Raw genomic sequence first — 10,888 nt, 5'->3', positions numbered from 1 at the left:
GTCGGCGAGGATATAGGCTATGGTTAGAAAGGTGGTGGTGCCAGTACGGATTTCCATCGTGAAGGTGGAGCCCCACTTGACGAGTTTGAGCCACTTTCCAAACAAAAACTTGGTCACGATCGAGTTAAGCCGACCGAGTCGGGAGTTGGCCGACAGGGAGGCAGGTGGCATTGGATCCATCGACCACTGTGGGGGTGGGGGGAGGGAGTCCGTAGAGATGGGTTGGTTTAAAGAGGATGGAAAAGGGGAGGTGTAATTAAGGATTAATTTATAATATTTAGGATTCTTTGGGGGTTTATGAGATCTTCTATGGGTGGGTCAAAAGAAGATTCTAATCCCCAAGCGCTTTTCATTTGTTTTCTTTACCGTTTATTTCTTTCAATTTTCTTTTCAACTCTTTTTTTATAAAATTTTTATAAATAAATTATTATCTAAATATATCAATTACATATAGAATATTATTGATCATATTTATCATTATTGTCTCTATTAATTTTTTTTTTAAATTAAAATTATTAAAATTATATTTATGACCAATAATATTATAAAAAAAGTTAAATGATTTAGCTATGCTATCTAAGAATTATTATCAAATATTAATTATAAAAATTTATAAAAAAATTTTACATCATAAAATATATATAATTTATTTTTTTGATAATAATTAATATTTAAAATATATTAATTTTTAATAAAAAATATTTTATTTTTTTATTTAATCTGGAGTCTAAAAAAATATCAGGACCGATCTTGGCCATATTCTACGTATCACAAAGACGGCTTTAGAAATTTACTGAATCAAGCTCCCTTTAGGCTGCTCAGCTTCGTTGCTTGACTCATCTCTCTACCTACGGTTGGAAAGACTTTTTATTGAGTTCCAGGTTCTCAAGTTTTTGTAAATTGCATCATTGACAGCGGTAACTAGTTCTCTTCGCATTACCGACTAGCCTTCATCGTCCAAATGCGATTTTGTATTATATATTCTTTCCAGCTTAACTTTGTAATTACAGCTTGTATTTTGTGTTCCTCTTTGCCGTATGTTCTGCTCCTGCTTTTGTTTCAAGCAAAGCAGACTGCGTATGGTTCTTTTGTGGGTCCTGTCTTTCTATATGTACTCCTGTATACTCGATTATTTTTCAATGCATTGCCACTGACCCATCTGTTTTACCGGAAAAAAGAAAAAAAAACTCATTATTTGGAGGAGAAAAAAAAAAAAAGACATACAACAAAAGTTTAACTATTATTTTTTTTAATTTTATATATTTTATTATATTGCTATATTATATTTAAAAATTGTACGCCAGTTATATACTACTTTATTGGAAGCGTATTGATTCTCACTTCGGGTGTGGTAATACGCGGGGCCCCTAAGACGGTGGAGGTTAGCGTCATTTTTCCTCTGATGGATGCCCATCGCTCGCCAGAGAAGCGAATTTCGGCCGGAGCGTTCTTGGTGCGGTGAACCCCCTGTTCATCTTTCGGTCCCCACTCTCCAGCACTCCTTTTCTTTCACCTCTCTCCCTCTCTGTCGCGCCCTTCATCACCCCACCCCCCTTCTCCCCCAAAAGAAGAAACCCTATTCTCTATGTGTTGATTCAAGACTCAACCCTTGGACCGTGCGATGGCGATCGCCGGTACGGCCCGGTGAGATCTCAAGATGTCGCGAGAATCCCATGGAAGGCCCGCCGCTCGAGATCTCATCTTCAATGCTGCGGCGGGCGCCTCTGCAGGCTGTTCTCAGATTCCAACTCTTTTCTTTCGGTGCCCTTTAGATTCTTGCTTTTCTTGTTTGATGATACGTGTATATGTACTTGGCTTGTCTGATGCTTGAATTGGTTTGCTGCTACAGGGGCGATAGCAGCCACCTTTGTCTGCCCGTTGGATGTGATCAAGACGAGGTTTCAGGTCCATGGCTTGCCCGAAATGCCCCCTTCTGCTCAGCGTATGCTTCCTTCTTCCTTTTCTTCTCTCTCTCTCTTTCTTTCTTTCTTCCTTCTTCCTTTTCTCCTTTCTTTCTTTCTTCCTTCCTTCTTTCTTTTCTCCTTTCTTTCTTTCTCTTTCTTTTTCCTTTCTCTAGTTTTAATTTTTAGCAATTTGAAGGCATCTGTGTTTTTGGAATGTTGATTTGGTTGTATTGTCGAACTAAATATCATAGATAGCTTGTAGCGGGTGTAAAAATATTCCGAGTTTCAACGGAATAGGTGAATTCACTGAGATGTAGAACTCGCAAACAAAATGCTCCAGAATCTCATGTTGCAATTAAAAAGTATCCTGTTTTTCTACTTTTATAAACAGGATTGTTCAAATAAGTATCTGACGCGTATCCTAGCAGTATCTGATTTAAGTATCGGTATCCAAAAGACATTGATTATGTATATCACTTGCAATTTGAAGCATCCATGCTTACTAAATGTCGTTTGAAATTTTATCTTGGTGATATTAGTCAACAAAATTGTCTTGTAAATCAATCACCTATATGGATATTAGAAGTCTATTGTTAATTAATATTCTGATATACCCTTAGCCATCTTATTGGTAATTTAGTGACTCTGCTCGATATATTCCTTGCATTTCTTGGTATACTGAGCAGCTGAGTCATTTCACTTGCTGCTGCCAGTAAAATGGATAATGCAGTAGCAGGAGTTGCCTTCAAATTATTTCTTGCAAGAACAACGTGCAATGATCCAGTCTAATTTTTAATTATCATCTGATGTTCCTTGAAATTGTTATACATTTCTAGTAAACACACCGAAGTTGTTTGCTTGCTCCCTTTGCTTAGTTGGCACCAACTGAAAAAAAAGAAAAAAAACTAAATAGGAGAACAATACAGAAAGTGGCTCAAACTCCATCTTTTTACTATAATTAGGTCATTCAAACTTTACCCCTTTATATTGTTCTTTCTAGGTTAGTGGTTATCAAGACATTTAGTGGTTCCCATATGCAAAGGGTTTCACATGTAAAAAGAAAGGAATTAAATCAATGTTAATATGATTGGGGAAGAATGTTTCTCAACTTATTGATTTTACATCGATGAAGAATCCTCGGAATAGATCTTGGCAGGTTTACAAGCCAGATCCCCTAGTCTTCATAGGAGGGAAAAAGACGATTGCATGGGTTATATCCTGCTATATATGTTTAGGAAAAAGTTGCCTTTGTTGGGAAGTGTAGAACTTTGAGGTGTTACTAGATTTTTAGTGGAAGCACTTAGGAATTGTAGTTAAGGAAGCAAGTGGTTTGGGTGACGACAGCTGGAGGATGATGATGGATATATAGGGAGGGATTCATCAGAAATTCTCCATCATTTTTATAGATTAAGAAGCTATAGCAGTTATCCTTGTCATAATCATACTTACATGTATTGTCGTGTCCTCTTCTTCTACTAATGCTTGACTTGATGTGGTATACTTTGTGCTATTCAGTTGCTTAAAACTAAGAGAATTTGTAAACTATCTGCTTGATGCAGCACAAAATTCACATCTTTTGTCCATGCATATGCATGATGATTGAAAAAGCCGAAGAAGACAAAAAACAAAAAAGAGATAGGTAAGGGGTCTTTTTTAGGAAATATAATCATTTATTGGTCCCACTGTAGGAACAAATCAATTGAGGTAAATTTTAAACTTTATTAAGATTGTATTTTGAAGGAGGAGTTTTTATGCTGGCTTCTATAGTGATAAGAATTTTTCTATTTTTAGAATGTTTGAAATTATTTTAGCTGCTTTTTTTATTATTTCTTTCTGAGGTAAAATGTCTGGGTGTGCTAGTGCTAGTTAATTAAGCAGTCTTGTTTCCTAGGTTTTATTATGTACTTAGCTATAAAAAGAGAAGAAGAAAATGGTTACAGTTACGGTTAAGAATAATAAATATTGGTAATTTTTCCTTCTGTCCATCTCTTATTTGTGTATAATGCTTTTATTCTCCTTTTGGGCTTGAGAAATTGCCCAAATTGCAGAATAAAAAACAGAAAATATATTTTATAACTCTTAGGCCTTTTAATTTCTCATATCTTCAAAAAGTGAGAGCATTATTTCTGAGCATTGGCTGATTTTTGAATTCTCAGTTGTTTTGATTGGTAGGAGATTTTGTTTTCTCAATCATGTTACCTAGTGCACCCTGGGGACTCATAAATTTCTTATGTTTACGTCAAACATCAAGAAAATCAAGGTAGATCACAATCTATAGGTTAGATAATTGGCTTAGAGAATTATGTGTATGGAGGACTGTGGAATTAATTGATGCATCTTTCTGAATTCAATACAATAATGACAAACTAGCTTGCAGGAATTTAAATGAATAAAAAGAAATCAAGCTACATCATCATATTGTACATCATGTGCTTTTTTAAAAAAAAAAAAAAAAAAAAACTGTCAGCTATTAGTATTCACATGGATGCATATGGAATAATGGGACACATGTTTGCACATTGATTCACTGATTATGTCTTTAGTTCCATATGGGGACTCATGATTGCATATTGATTCACTGATTATGTCTTTGGTTTAAAATGTTAAAATATTCCCCCTTTTTTCAAATGCATTAGGTAGTGTCATTATTTCAAGCCTAGAACAGATAATAAAAAATGAAGGCATCAAAGGATTGTATCGTGGTCTCTCTCCAACAATTGCTGCACTACTTCCAACCTGGGCGGTGAGTATATCTTTTGTGCTTCTTAATAATCACACAGTAGTCTTCAATTACCCTTTTTCCTTTTATGAAACTTAATAATCTGCAATTACTTTTCTTTCTTTTGTTTTATTAATTCTTTGATATGATTTGAGCTAACGCTTTGGTGGTACTCTGATATTAAACTTTCACATGTGTGGACATGGTTATAATCACGGTCAGTTTATCGAGAGAAGTATGCTTAAATAGCTTGCATAGACTTTGTGGATTATATTCATTCAGATCAGCATATTCAATTGAAGTTAACTATATAACTATATAAGAATCTTGATTCCGGTAATTACATCTGGTTAACCTTACTGACATTTTTGTTTCATTTCCAGGTATACTTCACTGTTTATAATCAGCTAAAATACCTACTTCAGTCACATGGTTTGTTTTAGATTTTTCTCAAGGATTAAATCGTCTATTTTCTTCCATAGGTTTGGAAATGTATACAATGTGCTCCTACTTCAGATAATATAGTCTTAAAAGCTTATATTTTGTTGGTAATTTCAAAAATGGTCTAAACTCAACTTTTCACATTTTTTACCTGTGCAGTAGATGGAAACAATCAGCTCTCAATTGGTGCAAACATTTTAGCTGCCTCTGGTGCTGGAGCTGCAACAGCTATTGGGACCAATCCATTGTGGGTTGTTAAAACCAGACTTCAGGTATATTATATGATATGGCCATGCCATATCACATATACACATGCTCACGCAGAGCCACTAACTCATCCCACTCTGACATGCATGCAATGCATGCAAGACTAGGCTGATGAGGTGTGTGTTTGGTGTTGCTTAAATAAGTTTTTCATGGTCTTTATGTCATCCTTTTGCATAAGTTTGTGTCTGGTAATGCCATACTAGAGGGCTTTTTGTTCATAGATGCCAGAATGTCACTTCTAGAATAAGCTTAAAAATCTAGCTTCTATTTAAGTGCTTGTTTAGACACCTGCTATGTTGTCTATGCGGTATGGCTTGCACTGCTGAGAAGTTCTTAGAGTTGGGAAGACCGGAGAGGGAAGGCTTGTAGGCAAGTTGGGGAAAGTCACTGGCTCTCATATTTCTAGGATATTAGAAATCCTATATTAGGCTGATCCACGCCTTCCCTCTTTATTTCAGAAATCTTTGCCTTCCAATAAGTGTCATCAAAGGCACTCCAGCAGGCAACATGAGGAAGCCCCTAAATGCCTCAGTAGTTCCCAGGTGAGCGAGTTTACCAAGGCAATGTGCTTAGACGAGAGCCTAGGATAAAGAGAGAGATGTTCGGGGCAGTGCATCTCTTGTCCAACATTATTCTTCCTAAACTTTTTTGCCCATTGTTTTATATCTTTATTAACTTTGAGGGTTATTTTGGTTACTGGAGTCCTTATAAATAAAGAGCTACTCTAGGATGTTTAATGATTTGTACTTTTGTATTATATTTTGTTTAGAAACATCAAACATGTTTGAGAAGTGGTATTTTTGCTATCATATCTGAATTTTGAGTCTACTAAAGGATATCAAGTGGTTTATTTTTGCTGAATTTTGTTTAAAAGCTTGAAATGGGAAGTGGTATTTTGATGCGGCGTTCTGAAAGATGTCAAACATGATATCTATTGTGTAAGATAATTGTGACTTTTGAAGTTGAAACATGAATAAATAACATTATAATGCTTGTATAGTTTTCAGATACTTATAGTATTTACTTGTAGAACATTATTGAGACCTTTTTTTTTTATTTAAGTAGCACCTTGCTTTTTTTAGGGGAGTGCCTTTTTGGCTCCCAAAAGCTTGGTGATATCGGAGTCATGTCACTTTGAGGGCCTGTTCTTTTGTGGCTAAATATGATGGAAAAATTGGTCAACTTTTTCATTGACTAACTTATCCGTATTCTCACGCTTTTCAAGATGGATAAATTACTTGCTCATGGATGGCATTTACCCATGAAATGGAAAAAAATCTTACCCACCTAAGGGGTGGTTAAATCATTTTCCAATCAACCAGAAAAATAATCTTTTTAATTCATTCCTTTAACCTTATAATAATATATTATAATATAATATATAATAATATATTATATTATTATATATAATAATATTTATATAATAAAGGGTATTATGAAAAATATGGATAGATCTTAGCAACTTATCCAGAAAACTCATAATGCAAAAGAACATAGATAACAGATTTCCGAGCCATTTTTCAATACATAAAAGAATATGGATAAATTATTTTTTTGTCTAAATGTTATCTAGGAAATACTTACCTAGAAAAATACAAATTTCTGGATAAATTTTCTAGCCTGAAAAGAACAGGCCCTAAGGGGTTCTGTCGCTTGGTGCATAGGCTGATGATGGGTGGATGTGGATGTATAAGGGAGGAGCTTCCTTCAACCAGTAAGGTGGGATGGATTGTGTACCATGATTAGGTGAGAGAAGAATGAAAAGGGTGAGAAAAACAATCAAGAGGTAAATGAAAAATAGAAAAGAAACAGTCCTAGAGTAACCCTATTCTTGGTCCTACATTAAATAGCTATTCCAAGAATAGGGAGGTTTGATTGGGATAGTTCATTATAGGCCTAATTTCAGTTATGCCGATATTATGTGGCTAACATTTAGGTCCTACTCCGAGTCCTATTTTTCCAAAAAAATAGCCTTTAAGAGGAAAGCAAAGGAAAGAGAGCAATAATGGCTTAACAAAATAATAGCAAATTTTCTGATCTTACTCAATCTTTCAAATCTTAATTCAACCACTGGACTTGTAGTTATAACTGTAACGAAAGCCAGAGGCTCTATTAGGAGTTGAGAAAGAAAAAATAAAATAAGTAAATCAGTGACACGATAAAAGAACTCTGAGGGTTTTCTCATGTTTGGTTGAACTAGATTGTAGAGGAACTGATTTAGATACGGTTATCTTGAACCACTTGCCTATTTGTTATTTTCCTTCAAAATTGCTAGCCTTTGGAGAAGAAAAATTTTAGGTCTCTTGGAGATAATTTTGACCCTACATCTCCTCATAGTTCCCCCTTGAATATTCTTTTCTATACTAGACAATAATAAAGAACGTTCCTCTCTAACTCAATCTCTTTTCTTTCACTTCCTGTGGAACCATAAAATCCTTAGCAAACAAAAGAAAAAAAATCCTTGAATTTGGTCATTTATTCTTTGTCCAGTGATATGAGATCTGTGGAGAGAAGAGGGGTTAGGCCATACATAAAGACACCTAAGAGGGTGGAGTATCTCTGTGTCTTTCTGGCCTTTCTACTTCTTCTTTTCCAGTTTTTTATCAAATGGGCCCTTAAAAGTGCTCGGCAACTTAAAAGTTTGGTGATGTGGCACCTTATTTCCATATCATGTGACAATCTAAATCTTTCACATTATGAGACCTGATCATCTAATGTCAACTGTACAAGTAAATAGGCTCTAAGACAGCATTTTAAAGGCCAAAACTGGAAACAGAACTATCTTTCGGTGATCTCTAAAATCCCGATCAGGGCAACTTTGCATAAAAAATATGGTCAAGGATTCACATGTGACAGACGCTGACCGATATAGGACCCAGTTGAGGTTCCCGACTGTGTTAATTGGAGTAGTCATATTGGAAGGCATGTGTACCTAATATAACCACTTACCAGTTGTGTTTGTCGATTTTTATAGGTCTTAAGAATTGATACTGAATTGATTTTGTCCAGAAGTCCTTACATAGTTTTCTTGGAAGTTTAATGAAGAGTCCTATCTTGTCTGTGATGATCTGCTTTGACAGTATAACATTACATTTTGGACTTAGAATAATTTAGAGTTGCTCTAAGTCATCTTTTAGGATTTAAATATGTGTATTTTGGTCAATGATTTTTATTACAGTGACATATGATTCTCAAGGAATTAAAAAGATATCTTATCATCTGTGGAGAGTCCACATTCCCTTTCTCCATTAAAGGTGGAAATCTTGAATTGATCTATTAAGAGGAGTTGAAGGAAAGGGACAGAGAGCAAAGAAGAGTTGGATTAAGTTATAAAAGGAAATTGCAAGGTACTTGTTTGGACCTGCAATTGGACTTAATGGAGTAGATCATTTGGTTGCTTTTTACGCACCATGACTTGTTGATTATTTTTTGTGCATCTTGTTGGTCTATTGTTGGACTAGTTTTACTGTATAACTACATCTGTCATGCTTATTGACCCATTTATCAATGATCTTCATTTTTACAAATACCTTATCATTCACATGGGATGCAAATAAATTGAAATAATTGTTTGGAAGTGTAGAACAATTTTTTGCCTTATTTAGTGACCCATTTCAATGATCTTCATTTTTACAAATACCTTCTCATTCACATGTAATGCAAATAAATTGAAATAATAGTTTTGGAAGTGTAGAACAATTTTTTGCCTTATTTAATGATCTACATTGTTTTTTCTGACAGACACAAGCACTGAGGCCTGGAGTGGTACCCTACAGAAGCATGTTGTCTGCTTTAAGAAGAATTGTGCATGAAGAAGGTTTCCAGGGATTATACAGGTCCTGATTTTTTGTACTTCATGTAATCCATGAATATTGATGATACAAATTATTTCGTTCAATTTTTGACCATTTGGTTCTGTTCTTTACTTCACATGCTTTTTTCTTGTGTGCTGCGCAGTGGCCTCCTTCCTTCTTTAGCGGGGGTTAGTCATGTTGCCATCCAATTTCCATCATATGAAAAGATCAAGTATTACTTGGCCAGAAAGGGTAATGTGATCTTTGGGATTACAAAATTTTAGACCGCCTTTACTTGGGCAGTCCACCTTTTATCTTTCTTTCTTTTTTTAAAAAAAAAAATGGTTGTTGACCTGTTATAATTTCCCAGATAATACCACCGTGGATGAGCTTGGTCCTGGAAGTGTTGTCATTGCTTCTGCACTGTCTAAAGTAGTTGCCTCCACAATGACATATCCTCATGAGGTATGCCAGACTTCTTCTGGTAGATTACATGCATAACTTGCTACTAGAATGCACCTATTTAGTCTCCTCAGCCCCTGAATTGTTCCAAGCTTGGAACATGGCTGAGTGACTTGAGTTTTAACAGTTTCTAGCTTGGTAACTTGTGGAAAAGGGAAATTTTGATACTTGATCTCCATAAGGTCAGTTTGTGCCTATGAAATGGATGGTTTAAGTAGCCTCTTCTCAGACTAAAAGATTGAGAACTGATATTCTCCTATAAAGGTTTTTTTGTCAAGTAGAAAACCCTGTTGGAGAGAAACAATCACGAATTATGATAAAAATGTGTTTTAAATTATTTTCATGAAATTTACTATTTTCTCTTCATCAGGTAATACGGTCCAGGCTGCAAGAACAAGGCCAGGCACGTGATGCCGCTAACAGGTACACAGGTGTGGTGGACTGTATTAAGAAAGTATTTCAAAAGGAAGGCATCCCTGGATTCTATCATGGCTGTGGCACCAATTTGCTTAGAACTACCCCAACTGCAGTCATTACCTTCACGAGTTATGAGATGATTAAAAGATTTTTACATCAAATGTTTCCAACCTGAGCTGAACCACTCAAATATCTACCTGAAACCTAAAGGTCACATTGATTCTGAGAGAGACAGAGCACTAATCCAGGAGAAGAGAATTGGACACAGATCATTGGTCATCTCAAACCCAATTGATGAAATGCTTACTTGCCAAACCATGTCATCCGGGGGATTGACTGTTAATAATTCTCTCCAACCTGGCCGGAATATGCTGGTATACAGAAGACAGCATGAGAATATTGTGGTTCTTCACAAAAAATGTAGCTGACTATTTTATTCTTTCTAACATTTAGGATATGCATAGAGCCAGTCAAGTGTGCTGCAGCTTTCAGAATCTATTTTTTTAACATCAATAAAAATCATATAATTAATTTGTTGTTCTCTGAGGTCTTTTGTCGGAAAGGTGATGCTGTAACCTTATATTTTGACAGTAACATAAATGTGCCTGTACCGGTCATTACAACTCGAGATTAAAGATTTACCAAAAAAATGAACTTCTTATGTCCTTATGGGATGGTGGTGAATATCTTCATAGCTTTTTTTTCTTTTTTCCCTTTTTTTTTTTTTTTTGTGGTGGGGGAGTGGCGGTGTTGTAAAGAATATCTTCATAGCTTTTCAAAGTAATTTCTTCCCCTTGATTCCTAAGTGGAGGTTTCCTTCTAGTGTGTTGAATGAAGATAACATTGCTGCCTGCATAGATGTAAGCTTTTTGGTTGTGGATTTT

At 35.4% G+C, this 10,888-nt stretch overlaps 1 protein-coding gene across 4 annotated transcripts; it reads left to right on the top strand.

Moving 5' to 3' along the window:
* The first annotated feature begins 1,354 nt into the window (after nucleotides 1–1,354).
* On the top strand, nucleotides 1,355–10,550 carry LOC105045543 (nicotinamide adenine dinucleotide transporter 2, mitochondrial). 4 transcript variants are annotated; one of them, XM_010923879.4, is made up of 9 exons: nucleotides 1,355–1,761; nucleotides 1,850–1,942; nucleotides 4,545–4,647; nucleotides 5,007–5,055; nucleotides 5,227–5,336; nucleotides 9,073–9,167; nucleotides 9,289–9,377; nucleotides 9,496–9,590; nucleotides 9,958–10,550. In XM_010923879.4, the coding sequence occupies exons 1-9, from the start codon at nucleotides 1,658–1,660 to the stop codon at nucleotides 10,177–10,179; spliced, it is 960 nt and encodes a 319-aa protein (XP_010922181.1). In that variant the 5' UTR covers nucleotides 1,355–1,657; the 3' UTR covers nucleotides 10,180–10,550. The 4 variants fall into 4 exon arrangements, with proteins under 4 accessions (XP_010922181.1, XP_010922172.1, XP_010922196.1 ...); XM_010923870.4 differs by having other exon boundaries at nucleotides 1,356–1,761; nucleotides 5,224–5,336; XM_010923894.4 differs by having other exon boundaries at nucleotides 1,358–1,730; nucleotides 4,541–4,647.
* The last annotated feature ends 338 nt before the right edge of the window (nucleotides 10,551–10,888 follow it).

The sequence above is a fragment of the Elaeis guineensis genome, chromosome 2 (assembly GCF_000442705.2).
Source record: "Elaeis guineensis isolate ETL-2024a chromosome 2, EG11, whole genome shotgun sequence".
In the NCBI taxonomy this organism is placed as follows: Eukaryota; Viridiplantae; Streptophyta; class Magnoliopsida; order Arecales; family Arecaceae; genus Elaeis; species Elaeis guineensis.
Note: the sequence above shows the minus strand (reverse complement) of the source record. Positions and strands in the feature narration are given on the sequence as shown.